Genomic DNA, 26,220 nt, shown 5'->3' with positions numbered 1-26,220 from the left:
AGTTAAGAATTCATCTTTGCCTATGTCAGAGAATTCTTTATCCTATTATTTTCAGACTGTTAATACGAGAAGCTCATTCCCTTCTGAATGAGGAAGACCAAGCTTGGCTGAAGGTAAGGACACACGAAGTTAGAGCTGTCACAACTTCCGTGACCTTTAAACAAAATAGATCTCTGCAAAATATATTCGACGCAACCTTTTGGAAAAGCTAATCAGTGTTCGCGAATTTTATCTTAAGAATGTCCAGTCTCTTTACGAGAACTGCTACACTCTGGGACCATTCGTAGCAACGAGTGCAGTAGTGGTGGGGGCTCCACCACTACAATTCCCTAATTCCAGAACCTTTTTAATCTTTCTCTTGAAATATTTCTGGGTTGTCCGGAAGGCTAAGAAGCCTTCCGCATCCTGGTTGATTTGGCGGGTGGTCAAATTCTTTCTTGAGAAGCGCCTAGATTAGAGGTTGTGATGAGGTCCTTTAGTATGGGTTGCAGCCCTTCATACTTCAGCACCTAGGAGTCGCTCAGCATCCTAAGAGGATCGCTAGGCTCAGTAAGGAAGACGTACTTAAAAAGGCAGAGTAATGGTTCAAGTCGACTTCCTTACCAGGTACTTATTTATTTTATGTTTGTTATTTTGAATAACTGCTAAAATAAGATACGGGATACTTAGCTTCTAATGTTAACATGTATGCTGGTCTCCACCCACCACCCTGGGTGTGAATCAGCTACATGATCATCGGGTAAGATTAATATTGAAAAATGTTATTTTCCTTAGTAAAATAAATTTTTGAATATACTTACCCGATGATCATGAATTTAAGGACCCTCCCTTCCTCCCCATAGAGAACCAGTGGACCGAGGAGAAAATTGAGTTCTTGTTGACAAGAAGTACTTGAGTACCTGCTCACAGATGGCGCTGTTGTGTACACCCCCACCTGTATAGCGATCGCTGGCGTATCCCGACCTTAGATTTCTGTCGGGCAACAGAGTTGACAGCTACATGATCATCGGGTAAGTATATTCAAAAATTTATTTTACTAAGGAAAATAACATTTTTACTTGTTCTCTCAGCTTTGACAGCTATGCCCCCAGTTCCATCAAGGGACAGACTTTAAAGAGCGAGCTGTTAGCTGATGTGAAGAGGAATGCCATAGAGCTAGCTCTCCCTACTCATGGTTTCTATTCAATGATACTTGTGGTTTTGAAGGCTTCAGGGACCTGGCATCCCATAATAGATCTTTTGGTGTTAAACACCTTCATGGCAAAGTCTTCCTTTTGGAGGAAGACTGTCCAGTTTGTTCTTGCATCAGTTGGCAAAGGGTTGGATGATTTCAACCGATCTGAAAGATGCCTATCTTCAAGTCTTGATACACCCGGATATCCTTTGCAATAGCAAAATTGTAAACTAGGGAACAGCATACCCATTTAGATGTTTTTCCAAAATGTTCAAAAACTTTAGATAATATGGGAGTTGGAAATTGGGCTGTAATTAGCAAGTATAGTGCTTTGTTAAACACATGGAGTAACATTACCAATTCTCCAAAAAGTTGAAAAAGAACTCATCTTACTAACTTATGGAAAGTAACAGTCAACTTAGGAAATAAGAAATAAGCTCTCCTTGTAAAATTCAAAAGGAAAAATACTGTTTTGGCCTACATCTCCATAAGCATCAAAATCCATCAAGAGTGTTTTAATTTCACAGAACCCAAAAGCTAAGCTAGTTATTTCAGCCTCAGGAAAATAGGAATGAGGATGATCTAGTTTCTCCTTACTCTGCTTTCTATGAAACACATCAGCCAAAAGGGTTGCCTTTTCCATTCAACAGTGAGGGACAGAGCTGTCTGTTTTCAGTAAAGTAAAACCTGTTAAGTCCATACCATAGAGTGCAGATTTAAGGTTATTCCACCACCTAAATTCCTGGGTTGTCCAGTGTGCAGCAAAATTTATGATACCTGATTTCAGTGATTTTCGTTTGAAAGTCACTAACTGGCAACTCTCACATTCTTTACATTCCTAATAAGGCTAGGTTCCTAGGATGAAACATTTTGAAACTTAGCTCAATAAAAGATACAGTTCATTAAGGCTGGTTTAAAACTATTAATGCTATATTTTTATCAAAACATCAGCTACACCATTTTGGAAAATAACACAATCTTCGATTATGGTAAAAATGAAAAAAATCTTAAATACCTAATGAATCTGACTTTTTAGCCACCATAGTAATGTGTTTAACATAACGAACGTATCGGAGATGTAGTTGTGGGCCAGGTTTGACCGGAAATCAACTGGTAGTCTCATGGTGGCAAGTCATCTGTCAAATATGGTTAGAGCTACCCAACAGCTACTGGATAACTATAACTAGTTAAGCTTATCATCAGTTTCTCTATCAAAAATTGATATAACCAATCGTCATAACATCAACGAAACAACTGTTTATAGATGGCTAAACGATACAATGAAGGAGAAAAATTGAGAAACCATCCCAGGAGGTGAGAGACCCCGCTGCACAACCACAGAAGATGAAGAGCTATAAAGTCAATAGCGTAGGCCTAGACTCCAGAGTCATCCTATCATCATCATCCCCATTATTATTATTACTATTATTATTATTTTTTCAATATTAATCTTACCCGATGATCATGTAGCTGTCAACTCTGTTGCCCGACAGAAATCTAAGGTCGGGATACGCCAGCGATCGCTATACAGGTGGGGGTGTACACAACAGCGCCATCTGTGAGCAGGTACTCAAGTACTTCTTGTCAACAAGAACTTAATTTTTCCTCTGTCGTGCCACCGGCAAGACCTACTAATATGCCGTCCCTAACTGGATTTGTTTTCACAACTTTTTGGTGAAGTACACTATTCCAGTTTTGAGCTTTCGCTATGCAGGGGTTTTATCTTCATTTCAAAACTTGAACTCGTTTTGGATAGATTTAATTATGGTGACGAAGAGAGTATGGACTCTCTTTCACTTTTAAATGGCCGACCCTTCCCTTAGACGGAAGTGTTGGTGACGAAGAGAGTATAGACTCTCTTTCACTTTTTAATGACCGACCCTTCCCTTAGACGGAAGTGTGTTTAGGTTTTTGGTAATTTTGCTTAACAAAGTTATAGATTTATTTTATATCTCTCCGCCATTTATAGGCCTCTTCGATTAACTTTCCATTTATTATAAACTTATAAAAATTAATTTTTATGTTTGTTTATATGCGACCTTTCCTAATAGTAGGCGGTCCTTACTTGGAACCGAAGTTAATTAACATTGAGCCCGTCATATCGTATTTCCTTTTAAGAATTTATGCTATTTTAATTTTAATGTGTTTGAAAGAATTTCTTTGATAGTCTCGTACTGTTTTCAAAGATGAACTAACGTTTAGTTTAGTCTCCGCAGTTGTTAACGTTCAGAACGTTCAACATGCGCTCTATCGTTACGATAGAGAGAGAGTATTTCACGGTTTCACGTTGCAGTAAGAGTAATCCGATTCTAGCGTTTCGTTCATTCTTTCTTAGCTTAAATGGTTTTAATTCTAATAAAGGAACTTTTTATTTGGGAAACCTTTCAGTTTTTTTCCTTTAACAAATAATATGTTTTAACGATATATAATTGGGCTCATCTCTCAGGTTCTAAGTCAAGAGAGAGAGAGAGAGAGATAGAGACGGAGGGAGAGAGAGGAGAATAAACGTTTCGTTCAAGCGGGAAACGTTGTTCTCGTTTTTTACTCTTCTCCCTAGTCGCTATAGGGGAAGAAGGTAAAACGTTTCTAGAGTTTTATTCTTGTTCCCAGGCTTTATGCGGTGAGAGATTTTAAACGTAGTTTATTTGATCTAGTGTTTAGTCTCTTTTCCAGCCACTGAATTCTTTATCTTTCATTAGGTTTTTCTGTTACATTGTAAAACTGTTTTCGCAATTACTACCTTTTAATGAAGGATAGGATTGCGTGTTTCAGGTACAAATCACTTAAAGTTTTGAGTTCAGTGAAATAAGTGCAAACAGAAAATCAAAAGTGATATGCGCAAAGTGTTACAGTGTTGCGTTCGAGGGTTCGTCTGTTCGTGCCAGTTGTTCACCTAGTCCGATACCTCTTACAAGCTCCCAAGCCCAGGGGAGAAGTAATGTCGAAGGACTTATGGGTTCCACAGGTCTTGATCGACGAACAGACGTTTCCCTCCGTGGTTTCGGGTGTATCTACACACGTTGCCGACGTGATCACCCCACCCACACAAAGACGAGAGAGCCCATTTATTCCTCGTCTGCGGAAGAGGTTTCTCGCAGAAACCATGGACCAAATCTTGCAGCTTTTTAGTGTAAGTCGGTCCCTTCCGCGCAAGTCCAACGGCCTAGGTGTAGCCACTGGGTCAGTTCGGACTCGCTCCAGTCATCCGACGACTGCACACCTCCCAAGAGAGGCAAGGTGGTACCGCAACAGGCAGTAACTCCGTCTGTTGCCGCACCAGCTGTTTTAGACCCTCAGTCACAACGGACAGTAGCTCCGTTTGTTGCCGTCTTTCATAGACCCTAGTGGTCCATGCTGCAGACTATACAGTCTCAGCTTGCTCCTTCATGCAGGAGTATCGTGCTGGAAGGTTGACAATGCACCTGTTAATCTACAACCTGCCACGGTTGTGCGCTCAGCAGATACTGCGGCTGCCTGCTCCCACACTCCACCTGTGAGAGCTCCACCTCCGATGCGCAGTCGACCCTGCCAGACGCATGTTCATGCTGCACCCTCCATTGACATGCGTGAGCTACCGCATCAGCAGTGGGAAGGTGCTGTAGAGCTGCCGTGTTTTGACACAATGCGGCATGCTCCGCAACCCATGCGGCATGCTCCGCAACCCACGGCAGTCCCTCCCACGCACCAACACTCCGCTTTTGTTGTTGCCAGCTCCCACACTCCGACTGCGGAGAAGGTTGACGATGCACCCGTGGGCCTACACCTACCACGGTTGTGCGCCCGGCATGGCTTCCTGCTCCCACACTCTTGTTGTGAGAGCTCCTCCACCCATGCACAGTCAACCCTGCCAGATGTATGATGACTCCCACAGACACACGGAGCACTCCGTTGCCGTGCGTGAGCTACCACAAGCTGCCGTGTTTTGACACGGTGTGTCAGCCTCCGCAACACACTGTGGTTACCGCCACTCGCCCGCAGCAAACTAGTCAGTCAGGAGTTGAGGCTTCCCCACACAACTTTGGTTGTTGCCAACTCACAGACTGTCAAACAGTTACATGACGTTGCCTTCTGGTCTGCTACTAATACACCAGTGCTGTATGTCCACACGCTCCTGTTGTGGTTGACTGTTCAGTTTTTGACAGTTCACAGACTGTCAAGCAGTTTCATAACGTTGCCTTCTGGTCTGCTGCTTTTGCACCAGTGAAACCCTCACTGAGATAACCTAGCTTTTCTCGGACATGGTTCCTGTAGATGAGAAAGTGCTGTTCTCCCTCCTTCTGATATTCCCTTGAGGACTCTGTCATTTGGAGAGGAGCCTTAAGCTGCTTAGCCTCCTATGGACTTTAATTAAAGCATAACATGCTTCCAGGGAGGGTAAATGGTTCCGCTTCAGTCGCTAACCCCGTCTGTTGCCACACCTGCTCCCATAGACCTTGGGCTTTGTTGCAAGACATGCAGTCCAAGCTTAGTCCTTGATAGAGGATTTTTTACGGAGAAGAACCTTCTTGCCAACGACCTTCCTACCGGTTGGTTGTACGCCCTGTTGACGCTGAGGTATCCTGCTCACGTCCGCCAGTTGAGATGGTTCCTCCACCGGTGCGACCCAGTGTGGGTTGCCAGTCGCACGTTGACGTTAAGCTACTCTCGGAGGTGGTTGTGGACGTTCAGTGTGTCACTGGGAAGACGTTCAACAACCAGCAGAGGTGACTTGTTGTGACGCAGTGCGGCAACCTCAGCAACCCGATAAGGGGTTGTCTGCACTACCCAGACAGTCTAGACAGTTTCGGGTTGTCGCTGTACTTCCTCGCATCCCCATGGTTGACAGTTCACAGACTGTGCAGCAGTACCATGATCTTGTGTCTGGCTCCGTCACGCATCCACCAGTGCGACCGGATTCAGCGAGTCAGACGTTGCCCACTCCGTTGCCGTTTCCTCATCAGTTTCGGATGAGGAACCCTCTGATGAGGACATGGCTGAACAAGACGATCAACCCCCAGCCCTGCTATCCATCCAGAAGATGCTGAAGAAGGAATACGGCCCTGTCAGGCTGTGGATGAGTCTGGTTAAGACACTGTCATCCGTGGTTCAATTGGTGTCACTTGGAAGACTACACCTCCGTCCTCTTCGGTTTCATCTAGCTCTTCACTGGAAAAGGACAAGACGCTAGAAGCGGTCTCGATCCCGGTTTCCGGAAGATAAGTCTGGTCTAACCTGATGAAAGGACTTTATCAACCTTTTATAGGGTCTTCCCCTGACTGTTCAGACTCCCAACCACGTTCTCTTCTCAGACGCATCGGACGTAGGCTGGGGTTGCGACCTTAGGCGGTAGGGAATGCTCGGGATTGTGGAACTCGAGTCAAAGGACAATGCATTTTAACTGCAAGAAGCTTCTGGCAGTACGTCTGACCTGGAAAAGCTTCAGGTCTCTCCTTCAAGACAAAGTAGTGGAGGTGAACACGGACAACTCCCTGCTTTGATGTTCTTCTCCTAGCAAGGAGGGACCTACTCTCTGACATGGTGCGAGTTAGCTAGTGACCTCCTCTCCTGTTCAACAGGTCTAGACTTTTCACGAGTAACAAGTTTCTTCCAAGGCAACTTGAATGTCTTAGCAGATTGTCTCAGTAGGAAGGGACAATAATTCCAACATATTGGACCCTCCACAGAGATGTATGCAAGAGACTTTGGGTCACCTGGGGCCAGCCAACCATAGATCTCTTCGCAACCTCGATGTCCAAGAGGCTCTCAATACTTTGCTCACCTATCCCGGACCCAGCAGTGGTTCTTTTAGATGCCTTTCTACTAGATTAGTCTCATCTAGATCTATATGCATTCCCTCCGTTCTAGATTGTCAACAAGGTACTGCAGAAGTTCGCCTCTCACGATGGGACAAAGTTGACACTAGTTGCTTCCCTCTGGCCCGCGAGAGAATAACTTACCGAGGTACTTCGATGGCTAGTAGACGTTCCCAGAACTCTTCCCCTAAGGGTAGACCTGCTACGTCTGCCACGCGTAAGAAGGTACTCCAAGGCCTCCACGCTCTTCGTCTCACTGCCTTCAGAGTATCGAAAGACTCTCGAGAACTAGAGGTTTTTCGAAGGAGGCAACCAGAGCGATTGTTAGAGCAAGGAGAACATCCACCCTTAGAGTCTACCAATCGAAGTGGGAAATCTTCCTAAACTGGTGCAAGTCAGTATCCGTATCCTCGACCAGTACCTCTGTAACTCAAATAGCTGACTTCCTCTTATATCTGAGGAAAGAGCGATCTCTTTCAGCTCCCACTTTCAAGGGTTACAGAAGCATGTTGGCATCAGTCTTCCGTCACAGAGGCTTAGATCTTTCCAACAATAAAGATCTACAGGACCTCCTTAAGTCTTTTGAGACCACGAAGGAGCGTCGTTTGGTTACACCTGGTTGGAATTTAGACGTGGTTCTAAGATTCCTTATGTCAGACAGGTTCGAACCACTTCAATCAGCCTCCCTGAAAGATCTCACCTTTAAGACTCTTTTCCTGATATGCTTAACCACAGCTAAAAGAGTCAGTGAGATTCATGCCTTCAGCAAGAACATCGGATATTCATCCGAAACGGCTACATGTTCTACATCTTGGTTTTCTAGCCAAACACGAGCTGCCTTCTCGGCCTTGACCAATATCGTTCGTTATGCCAAACTTATCGTATGGTTGGAAATGAACTAGAAAGAGTATTATGTCCTGTAAGAGCTCTTAAGTTCTATTTTAAAAACCTTTACGAGGCCCGTCTGAAGCTTTATGGTGTTCAGTTAAGAATTCATCTTTGCCTATGTCAGAGAATTCTTTATCCTATTATTTTCAGACTGTTAATACGAGAAGCTCATTCCCTTCTGAATGAGGAAGACCAAGCTTGGCTGAAGGTAAGGACACACGAAGTTAGAGCTGTCACAACTTCCGTGACCTTTAAACAAAATAGATCTCTGCAAAATATATTCGACGCAACCTTTTGGAAAAGCTAATCAGTGTTCGCGTCTTTTATCTTAAGAATGTCCAGTCTCTTTACGAGAACTGCTACACTCTGGGACCATTCGTAGCAACGAGTGCAGTAGTGGTGGGGGCTCCACCACTACAATTCCCTAATTCCAGAACCTTTTTAATCTTTCTCTTGAAATATTTCTGGGTTGTCCGGAAGGCTAAGAAGCCTTCCGCATCCTGGTTGATTTGGCGGGTGGTCAAATTCTTTCTTGAGAAGCGCCTAGATTAGAGGTTGTGATGAGGTCCTTTAGTACGGGTTGCAGCCCTTCATACTTCAGCACCTAGGTGTCGCTCAGCATCCTAAGAGGATCGCTAGGCTCAGTAAGGAAGACGTACTTAAAAAGGCAGAGTAATGGTTCAAGTCGACTTCCTTACCAGGTACTTATTTATTTTATGTTTGTTATTTTGAATAACTGCTAAAATAAGATACGGGATACTTAGCTTCTAATGTTAACATGTATGCTGGTCTCCACCCACCACCCTGGGTGTGAATCAGCTACATGATCATCGGGTAAGATTAATATTGAAAAATGTTATTTTCCTTAGTAAAATAAATTTTTGAATATACTTACCCGATGATCATGAATTTAAGGACCCTCCCTTCCTCCCCATAGAGAACCAGTGGACCGAGGAGAAAATTGAGTTCTTGTTGACAAGAAGTACTTGAGTACCTGCTCACAGATGGCGCTGTTGTGTACACCCCCACCTGTATAGCGATCGCTGGTGTATCCCGACCTTAGATTTCTGTCGGGCAACAGAGTTGACAGCTACATGATCATCGGGTAAGTATATTCAAAAATTTATTTTACTAAGGAAAATAACATATTATTATTATTATTATTATTATGATTCAAGATACTTTGTTACTGCTTTTCTATAGAATCTGCACATGGTGTATTGGCTCCTCCATGTTGACCAGTTTTTCCAACTTTTTACTATAGTCTATGGGTATCATCAATCACTTTATTTTTTAATTCTGTACATATTGTTTTTGTTATAATTCTTGTAAATCTAGTTTTTAAGTATGATGTCTCTTTTTTATTTCTATTAATTCTTATGCTGTCTGGAGACATTGAGCGAAATCCGGGACCAGTACGTCCTAGATTTTGTCAATGTCGTCTTTTATATTGCAATATTCGTGGTCTTCATGCAAATATCCAAGACCTTACAGTTGCGTCCAGACAGTATGATATTCTTTTGTGCTCAGAAACTTTGGTTTTCAATATGAGGCACTCATCTGAGCTCCTTATAACTGGTTTAAAGAAGCCAATAATGTTGAAACGTGATGCCATCCCTAGGGCCAGGGGAATGGCGGTGTATATTAGGACGGAGTACCCTGCTTCTCATAAGTCCTGCTATCAATGTGGATGTCATGAGATTCAGGTAATAAAAGTTTGTGGCAGGCATAACAACTTTTATTTGTGTTCGATCTACTGGAATCCAGACATAGATGATTCTATCTTCGATTGTCTTCTTACCATTATGGCTAAGATACAAGAAGATGATAGAAAGGCTTCTTTTGTCTTTATTGGTGATTTTAATGCTCACCATAGGGAGTGGTTAAGTTCTATCTCTCCTTCCGATCGCCATGGCTTAAGAGCTTTAGACTTTGCCTCTGAATCAGGCTGTGAGCAAATCATAAATGAAGCTACTCATAGGTCTGGTAATTGCTTGGGCCTTGTATACACTGACTCCCTTGGCGTTATAACAAGTAAGGTTGGTTCTCCAGTTGGGACATCTGATCATGCCTTGATTTCATTAGTAGTGAAGACTGAGCAGCATGTCCCTGATATATCATACTCTTGTAAAATTTATATGAAATCCCAAGCAGACTGGAATGGGATTTTGCATGATCTTTTGTGCTTGAATTGGTCACAATTATATAGTAGTGTAGATACTGTTGTCCCTTTGAATGAGAATCTAGTCAACATAATTGATAAGCATATCCCATCTCGTGTGCTAAGATACCGAGTGAAGGACAAACCGTGGTTCAGTGATGATTGTAGACGTGCTTATTTGGAGAATCAGGAGGCCTATCATCTTTGGAAGGGTAACAGATCAGATTTGACCTGGAACAACTATACTCAGCTTCGAGCTTTTGCTCAGAGAGTTTATGCCTCAACTGAAAAGGAGTACAATTTAACAATAAAAGAAACCCTTTCTGGCACAACTCAGGAACATAATTGGTGGTCTACCCTTAAATCTGCACTCTTTGGTATAGATGCAACAATTCCTCCTTTACTTGAACCAGATGGCTCAGTCACTCACAGTCCAAAGGAAAAGGCAACCCTTTTGGTTGATGTTTTTGACAGTAAACGGAGTAATGAAAAACTTGAACTTCCTCATTCCTGTTTTCCTGAGGCTAGACTAACTAGTTTAGCTTTTCGATCTCGTGAGATTAAAGCTCTGTTGATGGACTTTGATGCTTATGGAGGTGTAGACCCAAATGATATTTTTCCTTTGTTTTTTTATAAAGACAGCAGATTTCTTAGCTCCAAAGTTATCTGTTATTTTGCGCAAGTTAGCAAGAAGAGGAGCTTTTAGCACTTGTTGGAGAATTGGTAATGTTACTCCTCTATGTAAATGTGTTTGTGGTAGCTCAAGTCCCACTTATTACCGCCCAATTTCCATAACTCCCATGTTATCTAAAGTTTTAGAACGTCTTCTGGCAAAACGTCTTAATAGGTTTGCTGAAGGTAATCATCTACTCCCTAGTTTGCAATTTGGTTTTCGTAAAGGCCTTGGAGCATGTGATGCCCTTCTTACAATCTCCAATGCTGTACAGAAATCCCTTGATTGTGGTCAGGAAGTTCGTATGATTGGCCTTGATTTTAGTGCTGCCTTTGTCCGTGTTAATCATGAGGCCCTTGTTTTCAAACTCAAACAGTTGGGAGTGAGTGGGTCGTTTCTTAGCATTATTATTGATTTTTTAAGTAAGAGATCTCAAAGAGTTGTTGTTGATGGGTCCCATAGTGAGTATAGGAATGTGATATCCGGTGTTCCACAGAGTAGTGTTCTTGGCCCATTACTTTTCATACTATATACACATGACATGTGGTTTGGCCTAGAAAACTAGCTTGTTGCATATGCAGATGATGCTACTCTCTTTGCATCAATTCCATCCCCTGAATGTAGATCTGGGGTTGGTGAATCCCTTAATAGAGATTTAGCTAAAATTAGTGCATGATGCAAATTATGGGGTATGAAGTTGAATGCTAACAAAACTCAAAGTATGATTGTAAGTAGGTCAAGGACGGTGGCTCCTCAACATCCAGATCTCAGTATTGATAATGTTTCTTTAAATTTGTATGAATCTTTATAATTTTAGGTGTGATTCTTGACAGCAAATTTAGTTTTGAGAAACACATTATGTCTGTGTCTTATTCAATTGCACAAAAATTGGCTTATTGAGAAAGTCTTTTAAGATTTTCGGTGATCAATCTATTCTGAAGAAGTGTTTTAATTCTTTTTGTCTACCTTGTTTTTAGTATTGTTCTCCTGTCTGGTCTTCAGCTGCTGATTCTCATCTTAATTTGTTGGACAGAAACTTACAGTCTATTAAATTTCTTATTCCTGATCTCGATATTATTCTCTGGCACCGTCATTCAATTAGTTCGTTATGCATGTTGCATAAGATTTTTCATAACTCTGACCATCCTTTACATTCAGATCTCCCTGGACAATTCTATCCTGTTCGTAATACTAGGCAGGCAGTTAATTCTAGTAGCCAGGCCTTCTCCATCTTGAGGCTCAATACTACACAGTATTCTAGAAGTTTTATTCCTGCTGTTACCAAGTTGTGGAATGATCTTCCTAATCGGGTAGTTGAATCAGTAGAACTTCAAAAGTTCAAAGTTGGAGCAAATGTTTTTATGTTGACCAGGCTGACATGAGTCTTGTTATAGTTTGTATATGACATATCTGTTTTTGACGTTGTTAACAGTTTATATAGGACATATCTGTTTTGACGCTGTTGCTGTTTTTAGAATGATATATTGTTAATTTATTCTCATCATTTATTTATTTCCTTTCCTCACTGGGCTATTTTTCCCTATTGGAGCCCTTGGGCTTATAGCATCTTTCTTTTCCAACTAGGGTTGTAGCTTGGCTAGTAGTAATAATAATAATAATAATAATAATAATAATAATAATAATAATAATAACAATGATAATAATAATAATACCTGTGGCTGAACATGTCTAACCTGATTATGGGCTTGTGTTTGTAAAGTAAAAGTAAAATAATAGAGAGATAGAATTAGTTATATTTCTAATAGTGAAGATAACTCACCACCTCACCTATTTATTTTTTTCTCAAACTGAAGAAACCTGTTGTGAGACTAGAATTATATAAGTAGCATTGGCTATAGTCTATGACTTGTGATAATTAATTGCAAGTTTTCAAATCATGATCCTAACTAACGTTTGTTTTATACACCTAAACGACATAAGCAAAAAATAAGTAATAACTTTGAAATCATATCCCAAATGTATAAATTGTTATCATGCTTAAATTTTTTATCTGGACGCCCTCTTTCCCACTTTCCTTCTATCCAGACAGATAGTTCAAAGACTAGTCTCACTGACTATCGTTGAGTCACGTTGACAAATGGATTCGTGCTACAGTAACATATTCAATTATTGTTCTGAAATATCATTTTAGCATGAAATGTTTTTTTTTTTCTTCTTCTTTTTAACAATCTAACATTTTTCAATGATGAAATTATACATAACAAGTGACCAACATTGCCTTATGCATACACATGTTTACAAATTGGAATATAAGATTTAATACTAAGTGGCAACTTAAGAACAACGCTTGTCCAATGCAAAAATAAAAAAGTATGACCGGTTTTGGTGCATACTGCACCAAAAATTATTTATTTTATGTTTAAATTGTATTCCTTGTCAGTTGAAGCATAAACTCTGAGTAACAGCTCATAGCTGAGTATAGTTATTCCAAGTCAAACCTGATATGTCACTTTCCAAAAATGATAGGCCTCCTGCTTCTAAATAAGCGTGTCTACAATCATCATTGAATCAGGGTTTGTCTTTCACTTAGTATTTTAGTACACAAGAAGGGATACGCCTATCAGTTATGTTGACCAGATCCTCGTTCAAAAGAATAACAGACTCAACGCTTTCTTACAATTGTGACAGTTTCAAATGCAAAAGATCACTCAAAATACCATTTCAATCTGCTTGAGATTTTGTATATATCTAACATGAGTGTTAAACATCAGGGCATGATCAGACATTCCAACTGGAGAACCAGCCTTACTTTTATAATGCCAGGTGAGTCAGTATATACTAGGTCGAAGCAGTTATCAGACCTGTGAGTATCTTCAATTATTATTTGCTCACATCCTGATTCAGAGGGAAAGTCCGACACTCTTGAGTAGAATAAACCAAATTTAAAAAGGCCTTTCTGCCATCTTATATCTTAGCCATAATGGTAAGAAGAAAATCAGAGACTAAATCATCCAAGTACGGATTCTGATAAATTGAATTCAATTAAAAATTGTTATGCCTACCACAAAATTTTATTACCTGAATCACATGATTTTCACATTCATAGCGGGACTTATGAGAAGCAGGGTACACAGTCTTAATATACACTGCCATTCCTCTTGCCCTATAAATGCCATCCTATTTCAAAATTATTTGTGTCTTAATAATTACTTGGAATAAGGAGCTCAGATGAGTGCCTCATCTGAAAAACCAAAGTTTCTGAGCATAATAGAATAGCATACTGTCTGAAGGCAACTGTAAGGTCGGTAATATTCCCATGCAGTCCACGAATATTGCAATACATTAGACGACACTTGCGAAGTCTAACATGAACTGGTTCTGGATTTTGCTCCATATCTCCAGACAGAACAAGAATTAAAAGCAATGATAAGCTCTCATCTTATTTGAAAACAGTCTTAACAATAATGATAAAAAAAAATATTTACACGAATACATATAAACCAACTTATAATAAAATCTATATGCTAAAGATAAGATGTCAGATAAAATTGGTCAGCATGGTGGAGGAGCTGATACACCTTAAAAGGCCAGGTACCCTTCAGGGTAACCACTTTTAACTGAAGGGATTACAGTAATGATGCATTTGAAAATTAATACCAGAGAGGAAGATAAAGAAACAGATAGGGAAAAGGCAATCTCTTGATAAACCACCAGGCGCCTGTGGCCCTTCTATTAAACCCGCCTGAAAGACCATTAAAAAAAAAAAAAATAGCAAGAGAAAACAGATAGAATAGTGGGCCTGAGTTTACCCACAAGCAAGAGAACAGGTATCAGGTTGGGGGTTGTCTCCATCATTTTCAGGAATGGTGGACATTTACTTTGTGGGGATAGAATATAGTTTACAAGGATCTCGGTTGGTTGTGGTTAGCAAAACCTCCTCTACGCCACATTTTTCGTCAGCCCAGGCCCCTGAAATTAGACTCCTTTGTAAGCAAAATCCTGAATAAAGGAGTCATAGAAAGGTGTAGGTTTCTAAAATTCAAGGGTTAATTATTCAGTGTATCAAAGAAAGACTCCCCATAGAGAAGAGTGATCCCCAACCTGCCTCATCTCAACAAACAAATCGTATGCAATCCATTCAGTATGACGACCATCAAACATGTCTGTCAATTACTACACCAATGGACTTGGATCTGTACTACAAATCTAAAAGACGTCTATTAGCACAACCTTATTTCCCACCACTTCCATCCTTACGTAGGGTTTTGGCTAGGGAGGTGGGTTTACAGGTTCAAAGCAATGCCATTCAGCCTCAACATTGTCCAAGAGTGTTTACCAAACTAGTAAAGATGGTGATAAAATTCCTGCAACTACAGGGAGTTCAGAGCATAGCCTATTTAGATGAATGACTTATCTGGGAAGAGACAAAAGAGTTATGCAACAAATAAACAATTAAGATCTTTCATGTTCTGCAGAGCGTGGGTTTCCTAACCAACATTACAAAGTCAAGAATAATACCGAGAAGGATATTTCAGTGGATAGGTCTCCAATGGAATTTGGGGACAGCCACTCTAATTCCTTACAAAAGCATCTCAAAAAGAATTGTAAGCAGGGTCAGATCCTTCCAGACGGCAACTAGAGAAGGTTTTGGGCCTTTTTCAGTTTGCCTCAATAGTAGACTTGGTGTTGAAGAACGGGTTAAAATATCTCAACTGGGCGTGGAAAACAGCGACTTGAAAGGAGTTTCAGGACCATTGAGCCCAATTGCCCAGTCAGTACAAAAAAAATTTTCAGGTCATGGGTGATGTCAAATTCATTGGACAGGTCAGCTCCATTGGTTCCTTTCTCCATTGGTGGCACATACTGTATATAATTATGGTTGTTCCTTCACTAAGCATTCTCCACGTGTTGCAACTTCACCCACCACATGGAAAACACTGTTTTTTTTCATATGAACACTATATGCTCTTGACAAAGCAATGGTAATAATGTTTAGCCACCCAAAAATCTAGACATACACATTCCCTACTTTTACCATGGTCTAGCAAGTGTAACAAATTTCAGATTTGTTGTGAACCAAAATGTCTTATAATAGACCTGTTTAGGACACAAGGGAAATAACCCACGGAACTGGACCATTTGCTGTAGTGTCCAAGAAGGTTAGAATGGTGGAAATGATGTACAGAAAACCAAAGATGAAAGTCATAATAGCAGCTGGGGAAACAGATGCCTTTGAAGTTAGTGTCGGATTACATCAGGGATCAGCATTAACACCATTATTATTTGTATTGGTCATGGAAGTGTTAGGTGAAGAGATCAAAAATAAAGATTTGTGTGATTAGCTAGATGCAGATGATTTAGTGATTACCGCTGATTGATTGATTGAGGTTTTCTGGCATCCTCAAATCAACTGATTACCTCTGAAAATGAGGAAGACTTATAAAAAAGAGTTGTAGACTGGCAAGTCTCTTTGAGGAGGGGTGACTTGAGGTTAAATGTAAATAAGACTTGAGGTTATGGTGAACAGTAAGGAAAGCAGGGACAGGATAGCTACACTTGAAAGTAGAGGTTCTGTTATAAAACAAGTGGAACAATTTAGATACTCGGGATCTACTATAAGTTGACAATAGGATAAAAGCCGCTTGGGGGAAGTACAGGGAGGTAGCAGGAATATTATGTGATAAGAAAATGCCAATCAAGCTAAAAGTCAAGATCTATAGCACATTAATAAGACCAGTGTTAATGTATGGATCAGAAACGTGGGTTCTAAGACAAAAATAAGTTGCAAAGCTTTAAAGAACAGAGATTGAAACACTGATGTCGACTGTGAGAATTTCACTGCTTGAAAGATTAGAGAATGATTAAATAAGAAGAATGGCAGGCTTAGTAAAGATTACAGAAGTGATAAGTGTCACGAATGAGATGGTATGGGCACGGGTTGAGGGTGAACAGTGGGGAGGGAGTGAGGAGGGCTCGGGAGGAATCTGTTAGGGGGAGAAGATCGAGAGGGAGGCAGAGAATTAGATGGCAAAATAAGGTGAAGTATGATATGGAGAGATCAGGTTAGATGAAAGAGGCTGCCTTTGATAGAAGGCGTTGGAGAGGTCACATCAGGCAACCGACCCCTTAATATAGGGATAATGGTTTAAAGGTTTAAAGGCCGCTCATGAATGGCAGAGGCAAGGGACAGTGACATTGCCCTATCGAGCAGGACAATGCCCTAAAGACTGACCATATATATATATATATATATATATATATATATATATATATATATATATATATATATATATATATATCTCCACCCAAGCTAGGACTAAGGAGGGCCAAGCAATGGTTGCTGATGACTCAATAGATAGACCTATAGGCACCCCCAACCCCCCATCCTTAGATCACAAGGATGGTGAGGCTGCAGTGACCAAAACAAGTTTAAGCGGGACTCGAACCCGAGTCTGGCGTTCACCAGTCAGGGACGTTATCACATCGGCCACTGCAACCTTAAAGAAGAAGTCTGAGAAAATTGCCACACTAATTCAATATGGTCAGACGAACCCTTTTAGAAGTGGTTCACCCAAACACATCCACTTTACATCTAATCACCTGAGGACTTTGGATGACATTCTCGAGCTCAGGGTTTTCGTGACCCTCTAGATTGTCTTTTAAAATTCTTTAAAGACAGTCTACCATTTTTTTGTATCAAAAGCAATAGTTTGTTAATTTTTATGATGGTTAGTTTAATGATGTATCATTAACTAGAGTTATTTAGATTCATAATGATAAAACTTTTAAGGTGTCCTTTTAGGAAAAGAATTTCCTTTTAATCTCTCCTTTTGAAAAGTATTTTCAATCTTAGCTTAATTTGGTATTCAAGCATCTGGCATTAGACATCTACTTTCAGGCATTGTAATGGATATGTTAAAGCGAATAATCAGGTCTACTTGTTAAGATTATAATGTGGTTTTATTTGAATGTTTGGGAAACTCACTTATAGATTAACCAGCTAAGTGCTTTAAGAGCTAAATTGTTTTAAGACTAGGTATTAGTTACAGTTTCCCTTTTCACTTCCTCTAAGTAAAATTTTTTAAGTATTTTTTCTGAGAATAGTGGCCCTTGTTTAGTAAGAGACATTTATTATATTTTGAACCAACTATGGATATTTCAGGTAGTTCCCCTAATTATTTGAGATTAGAATGTCAATTCATCTTCTTTCCAAAAGGCAGTGTATTTTCTTGTTAAAGATTTTGAGCTTAGGAGCTCACCAAGCTTGGATCAAATCTTATGTAAGTTTCTAGATATTATGAGTAAACATACAGTTCTTAAATTTTGCAGATAGATTTCATTGGGAGAAGATACAGACAGTCCAGTAAAGTACCAGTTTGGTGTTAGATGGGCATTATCTTGAAAAAATCGTGACTTTCTTATCAAGCGTATTGGCATTTAGGTCCTATGATGGCTGTTGTTGTGGCCTTCTAAATCTTTTGAATAGAATTAAGTTATAGAATTCTTTTTTGATAATTCAAATATTGTTAAAGAACAATCTGGAGCCCTATTAGCAGTGTTTTTAGAGCACTCCCATTAAATTTTAGGCCTATTGAGGGAAGAATTCTAATTAGGTTATATATTTCAAATTTCTTAAACCTATCTCTTTCTTTCACTGGCATTCCACCTCAACCAGAGTGTCGGAGACATTAATATGAACATTATAGAATGTTCATGAAAGGGATTTTGACGAAGGAAAAATCTATTTCTGGGGAGAGACCTGTGGCGCCCGGTGAAAAGAGTCCTTCTTATATACCTTTTCTGATAAAACCTTCCAATTATACCAGAGAAAGATAAAAGCATGGAATGCTGAGGTTACAACCCTCGCGCGAGCACCTTTAGGGTGTCGTGTATAAAGCAAAGGCGCGTGAAATCCACTATTCACAGGTTGTCTTCCATTTAGTTAATTCCTTCGTCAAAGGGATGGGCCGATACAAAGGCCCTTGCCAACCACCAGCGCCACACCACCCACGCCACGACGCGAGCGCCATCTGAACAACATCCTTCTTTTTGGACTGATAGAATAGTGTGTAATTTGTGGTGCTCTCGATCGTTTTTAACAGTCATGGATTTATTTTGTCATGTCCGAAGCTCCATCTTCACACATTCCAATGTTAAGTACCATAGTTTGTTTTGACAGTATTTTATTGTACCGGGCTTTTGTTTTATATCCAGTATAGTCTGTTTTATTATTCCCGTCTGGCCTTTCATGGCGGCCATTGTTTGTAAATAAACAGAATATTAATAAAAAATTTCTTTAGTTTTATACCCACCTGATTTCAAGGAATAGGGAATACTTTCAACTTTGAAACAATAGTAGGAAACTGTTGGCATGCTACTTACCAAAAACTGGTAGATAGTCTCATTATATAACTGGGGTATGTATCATTTGAAAGAAAATGATGGGAATTTTTTTATGAAATTTTCCTGGTACATGTCGATAAAACAATCTCCTGGAGAAGAAGCAATGTAAACATCAGGTCAGTATAGAAATAGAAAAAAATTATTATTAATCTGTTTGTGTTGTTACTTTTATATTGTACTGTAATGGAGTCTAATTCTGTAATTAGTTGTGAAAATTAAGGTCTGCTTCATATAAGTGGTTTGAATCCGAGCAGTTTAGAAATCAATGAAGATCAATAAGGCCCTTCACACACTGTGCGTGTAGAAGATTATCCAGATGTTAGCCATTTGCTAGCTGCATTCATTGCTAATCCGTGCGGTGCCGTACGGTTTAGAGTGCTTAAGAAATCTATGACTCCCTTCAGAGTCAGACGGAAGGTTTTCCCCAGTTTGGTAGTCGTGGTTCAGCTGTTGCAGAAGGTGGACGCTCCTCTACTGCTGCAATTTTTCAGTGATTAATATGAAGAGCCTTATTATTATTAGAATACTGATTATTGTAATTATTATTATGCACTGTAATAGCAGAGGTACACTATGAATATGATTATATTTTACAGAACATTGTAACTCATTTATCTTCCTGTTTATTATATACACAAAGACCAGTCTGTTTTTACGTCCTCCATCTCAAACAAACGCCGACAGACTGAGTATTCTGTATTCCGTGTTGAACTTGACGCAGAAGAACTGCACGGGAAACAACCACTCGTGTGAAGATATGCTTTTTTGACATGCAGAAATATTCCGCACGGATTCAATCTGCTCGTGTGAAATGGGCATAAGAGATGTTTGATGGCTTTATGAAAAGTAATTAAAAAAATGGAAAAAGATGAATAAGCATAGAACAAATTCAAATGGTATCAATGTTTTGACTTTATAATTTTGATTTTGTGCTTTGCACTTTTACATAATGATATTATGATGTACTGTAGTATGGAACATTTACTTGTTTACATAATGAGGTTATAATGTAGTATAAAATATTTACTTTATCTGATTTACTTTAGAATGCTGTGTTAAAAGAATACCTGGACCAAGAAAAATTATCCCTGAAGAAAATGCAAGAAGAAGTGGAATCTCAAAGACAAAATTATCATGGCATGAGAGGAGAACAGCAAATTCGGCTGTCCCAAATAGCTAGTCAAACACAAGCATTGCATACTCAACAAGAAAAGCTACAAAGGGTAAGTTTTTTCATAGCTTTACATATAAGGAAGTATAGATCCACTAAAAAATTACAATAGGGATAAATGGGTAGTATTTTCTCTAGAGATAGCAACCTATGTGGAAACCACTCACTTGATTTAGCCCTTCACTCAAGGTGGTGCCCAAGAGTGTGGCACTTGGAGCCAGCAAACAAGTGAAATTTGAGGTACAAATGATGACCTGTTTACTCACGCTACCCTATAATGATGCATTGCACCTATTAACAAAGGTGCTAAACCTCGCAACACTTCACTAAGGATGAAGCCTGCACTTTGGAAAGGCATTGACGTGAGAGCTAAGATGCTTACTGCCATGACTCTTGTTAGATTGTTGATGTTTTTCCTTGCCATCTGACAGTAATCATTTTTTTTTTTTTGTACAACCTGTTTATTCATCATTTTCAATACTTCATCATTATTACCTATCACCATCACATACTACATTCATCTAATACGGACTAGGGAACATTGAATATCTTAATCAGTTACAATGGACTGTTTTTTGGATTAGATTGGGGCTTCTCCATACTGTACCTTTAAGAATAATTGGAACTATTTTCTGGTTTTTTCTTCTATTTTGTAAAATTCTTATCTTTATATTTCTGACTTGATTTATCTCAACATTGTCATTATCCTGGTTTGATAATCAATTACCACAGTATTGAGTATTTTCCTAACCTACATAAATCATTCCAGATATTCATTTTTTCACTATTCCTCCAACTATTCCTCCCCCCCCCCCTTTTAGGTGTAAGGTATATCAGCTTTTGAAAACTTGGATAATGAACAGTTATTCCTGTATAATGTACAATATATATACAGTGGGGTCCCGAATTATGCAAGAATTTAGTCAATCCACGACCCCACATAAATGGAAAATAGCATATTTCGAAACACCTAAATGGAATAATTCCATTAGGGCCAGAGCAAACTGCAACTTACCCATTCAAACGTTTTTACTACCCAATTTCAATACTTAATATATACTATACTGTATTTTTTTAATATTGAACTGTTCATATGGTTAGATAATGTTTTAGAGCTTTAATAACTTGAAAACGGTTAAAATTACACCTTGGTTGGGTGTAAATACTGTATATTTCTGTGTATAACACGGCCTAAAATTAGGACAAATTTTAATGAATTTAAGTCATATCTGCTGTCTAAGATGACTGGTAAATTTCTAAACCATCAGTGCATAGACGAGCTTTTACTGTAGCTATCGTGACTTAAGATGGAATCACAATAGTGCATTTATAAAGACCAGTAAGCAGTCATTTATCTTTTATTTTGTAAGGGAAATATTATGAACATTATGCAGTGTGAGATGCGTAGAAAATTATAATTGTTGTATTGAATTGTTTGTCATAATATAATTCTTTTTGTTGAGTGTTTTTTGAAGAGTAAAGTACATTCAATAGTTGTTTGACTCTAAGCAATCGTGAACGAGTTGTTAAAGTTTGTTTTTGGCGAATGCGGGTCACGCATGCGTGGATCGTCAGTCGTCTTTGAGTGATTTGACTCAGAATCGAGTTAGTACCGGCTCACTTACGTGACTGTGAGGGTCATAGTTACCCTACGGTATCTCAGGGGAGGGAAGGAATTAACACACCCACGAGAGGAGTTCTTATCATCATGGATTAAGCTAAGTCAAAATTTTATAAGTGTTTTGTGATGTTAGTGATATTGAAGGGCATGCATGCACGTTAGATATCGTTACTAGCAGACATTTGTAAAATAAAACTATATTTAGCATTGATATTGGTGTTGATACGTGAATATGTTTTATAGATGTTTTTACTAATATTGCGTGTCATGAGAAAGTGTTCGTTACGTCGGGTTGTTATGACTAGGTTGGTATTGGCAGTTTAGAAAACCGTTGACGCCGTATTTTTTTTTCTTTTTTTTTTTTACCGTGAATCATGTGAGGAGATTGAAAATTTTATATGCGTTATCATTTTGAATTGATCAGTGTTAATCGTTGCCACTAATTAAAAACATTTAAGTATGAAAATTATTTTACACTAGTAGTGATTTTTATTGAAAAATAATTTTAAGTGGAAATGATAATTTTGTTAAGTTGTTGAGTTTCGGCAATTCGCTAATAGTTGAAAGTGAAGTTAATAAATTGATTCTTTCCTATGGTGAAATTTTCGAGTTATGTGTTAGTGAGTTGCGCCGACATTGATAATATCGTCGCACAAGGCGGCCATTTTGTCAATGATCGGGTATCCATTGATGGGTTAAACTAGTCTCGGCATTAATTAAGAATAACGTTGTCGCACAGGCGGCCATCTTGTTAATGACCAAGCAACTAAGTTGAAGTTTGTTTAAAACGAAAACTCTATGGGAAAGAATTTGATATAATTGTGCTGTTGAAAATAATGTACATAATGCACTAAGTAATTATTAGGTAGTTCCTTCATACACCCATACTTGGTCTATTTTTCTACTGTAGTGAACAGTTTAGTGAATTATTAACAATGAGGGACTACGCATCTTACATTGCATTAGTTATAAGTTGTATGTAATTATGGTGATAAGTTTTTAACTGAATTTCTCTTGAAGTGTGTTAATTAATTGCATTTAATGGGGTGGTTATCTATAAAAAATTGTTGAAATTGTATATTCTACATGAACAGTTGTTTGTTGAAATTGCTGAAAATTTGAAAATTTATATTGGTTTTAGCTGGTTTGAAGCTTTGGTGAGGTCACGAGGTGGTTACAAGGGTGTAATCACCAAATGGATAAATAAGATAGACTCTGCTATTGCTGCAGGTAATGTCAATACATTGTCTTCAATTAAAGATTTAATTATGAAACAAATGAAAACTGTGCACGACCTGAATGAAAAGATATTAGCCTTAACCACTGAAGAAGATCGAATGAAAGAAGTGGGAGAGCAAGCAGAGTATGAAGTAGTAATTGGGGAACATTGGTATAAGTTGATCAATGCCATCACAGTGATATCAGGAAACGGTTCTCCTGGAAATCCTCCGACCACACCTAACACTAATGTTAGATTGCCGAAATTGGATCTCCCACATTTTACCGGAGATGTGTTGGAGTGGAATTCCTTTTGGGAATTGTACAATGTGTCGGTACACCAGCAAGGGGATTTAGAACTAATTCAGAAATTCTCATATCAGCAAAGTTTGCTCACAGGAGATGCTCTAAAATTGATTTCAGGATTTAAGTTGGAAGCTGCGAACTATTCACAAGCTATATCTCTTCTCCAAGCCACTTATGGGAAAAAGGATGGGATCAAACGAGTTCTAGTAAGAAGATTACTAGAAATGGAGTCTCCATCTCCTGATTCAGAATCATTGCAATCATTCAGATCATTAGAGAGCGAAAACCTGAAGTTGAATGAGCTCTACACTATTTTGCTTCATGGTAAGTTGCCTAAGAGTGTTAGTGAAACTGTAAAACGCAGATGTGGAGATGATTGGCTTGTATTTGACACATTTAAGAAATATCTAGAAGAAGAAATTCACAATCTAAGATCTTTCGTCTCAGTGGATGTAAATAAACCTGGAACTCTATCAACAATATCTACGTTCACAGTGAATCAATCACAATATGTTAGACCTAAGAATGGATGAAGGTGGATGAAGAAGGACAGGCAGAAGTCTATTGAGATTTCTTTTGGCCTTTTTGCTTCAACGAAAGCAACCCACTTTTTCCAAGACGATTCATATTGTCTTCTGGTTGACTTTGAATTGTATTTTTCTAAGAAGTCTATACTGCCTTTTGAGATCCCAAATCTTTTCTTTACTGCCAAGGCAAGAAAACCATGAGATGAAGGTTTTGGGTTCTCTGTGATGAAGCGAAGACAGTCGACTTCTGAACCAGTTGAGATAGAGCTGGGTTCGGTAGAGGGACCAGCCTCAGTTTTAGTTCCATCACCGGAGGGAACCAATTGCTCTTGGCCCACTTGGGGGCCACTAGAGCTGCAGTTCCCTTGAAGGATCTCAGCTTGTTGAGGACCTTCAGCAGGAGATTGGTTGGAGGGAACAGGTAGATCCGGGTCCATTTGTTCCAATCGAGGGACATGGCGTCCATCGCCTCTACCAGAGGGTCCTTGTATGGGGCTACATATCGAGGTAGTTTCTTGTTGTCGCTCGTCGCGAAGAGGTCGATCTGCAGTTCCGGGACTTGATTCAAGATGAAGGAGAATGAGTCTGCGTCTAGGGACCATTCTGACTCTATCGGCTTTTGCCTGGATAGAGCGTCCGCCGTCACATTGCGGAACCCTCGTAGGTGAACTGCTGATAAGTGCCATCTCTTCTTTTTCGCTAAACGAAAGATGGCTAACATCACATGGTTGATGTCGGGCGATCTCGAGCCTTGTCGGTTCAGACATCTCACTATCACTTTGCTGTCCAAGACCAGCCTGATGTGGGCTGATCTGTGAGGGGATAGTTTCTTCAGCATCAAGAGGACTGCCATGGCCTCCTGAATATTGATGTGAAAGGTCTTGAACAGGGATGACCAAGTCCCTTGAGCTTTCCTTTGATGGGAGTGACCTCCCCATCCTTCCGTCGAGGCATCCGTGTGGATGGTCACCAATGGGGGAGGTGGTTGTAAGGAACGGTCCTCGTTAGGCTCTTGACGTTTGACCACGGCTTGAGAACTGATCGTAGTAAGGTCGGTATCGGTCTTTGTAGATCTCTTCGAGCGTTTGATGCGTATCTTCTCCAGACTCCTGATGCATCTTTCAGCTGTGCTCTTAGCACTGGGTCTGTTACTGCTGCAAACTGGAGAGAGCCCAGTACTCTTTCCTGTTGGTGTCTTGAGATCCTGTCGGATTTCAGTAGTCTCTTGACAGACCCCGCGATCTCTGTCCTCTTCTTTGGTGGAATGGAGAGGCAGTGTGACTTCAAGTTCCAACGGATTCTCAACCATTGAAACTCCTGAGCTGGAGAGAGTCGAGACTTCTTGAAGTTGATCTTGAATCCCAGATGTTCCAGGAACTGGATCTCTTTCTTGGATGCTTGCAGACAAGAAGTCTTGGGTGCTGCCTACACCAGCCAGTCGTCCAGGTACGCTGCCACCTGAACGCCTTCTAGGCGTAGTTGTTGTACGACTGTGTCCGCAAGTTTTGTGAAGATCCTTTGGGCTATGTTTAGTCCGAAGGGCATGGCTCTCAAGACATGCTTTGTCTTCTGTAGCTTGAATCCTAGGTAGGAGGAGAGGGGGCGGCTGACTGGGAGGTGCCAGTAAGCATCTGCCAGGTCTATTGAGACTGTGTACGCCCCTTTTGGTAACAGGGTCCTTATGTGTTGAAGGGTTAACATCCTGAACTTGTTGTTTTCGATGAACTTGTTGAATGGCGACAAATCCAGAAAGACTGAGTTTGTCCGAGTCCTTCTTGGGAACACAAAACAGCCTTCCCTGGAATTTGATGGACTTTGCTTTCCTTATAACCTTTTTGCTCAAGAGTTTTAAGGTATATTCTTCCAGTAAGGGGGGGAGTGTTGGAAAAATTGAGGAAATGAAGGTGGAGACATATTCCATTTCCATCTTAGTCCATTTTTGATTAGGTTGAGGGCCCAGGGATCGAAGGTCCAACGATCTCGAAAGTGTTGGAGTCTCCCTCCTACCTGAAGCATCTCATTGCTTAGGTGGTCAGGAGGGCTTGCCACCTTGACCGCGTCCTCCCCTGCCTCGGGAGGGGTGTCTTGAGGAGCCCCGTCGAGAACCTCTTCCTTTCGGTTGAAAGGTAGTAGTTTACCTCCCAAACCCTGGGTTGAAAGCTGGTGACTGGGCAACCAGCTGTTGTGGGACCACTTGGAAGGTGGTCTGTGGTTGAGCAACCACTTGGGGCATCGCGGTCATGGTGACCGTAGGATGTTGCTGATGCGGCCGAGAAGATAGTCTTGGCTTCTTTGACTTCTGCTTTGGTTGAGGACCCTCATCCT

General features: G+C 40.0%; 1 protein-coding gene across 2 annotated transcripts in view; it reads left to right on the top strand.

The window, feature by feature from the left end:
* Positions 1-26,220, top strand: part of LOC137625696 (fas-binding factor 1-like) — a 247,161-nt gene that overhangs the window by 157,649 nt on the left and 63,292 nt on the right. For both annotated transcript variants that reach the window (XM_068356609.1, XM_068356604.1), the window contains exon 7: positions 20,099-20,275. In XM_068356609.1, the coding sequence (XP_068212710.1) occupies positions 20,099-20,275 (177 nt within the window). The remainder of the gene's footprint in view (positions 1-20,098; positions 20,276-26,220) is intronic.

Source organism: Palaemon carinicauda, chromosome 2, assembly GCF_036898095.1.
Source record: "Palaemon carinicauda isolate YSFRI2023 chromosome 2, ASM3689809v2, whole genome shotgun sequence".
NCBI classification, from domain to species: Eukaryota; Metazoa; Arthropoda; class Malacostraca; order Decapoda; family Palaemonidae; genus Palaemon; species Palaemon carinicauda.
Note: the sequence above shows the minus strand (reverse complement) of the source record. Positions and strands in the feature narration are given on the sequence as shown.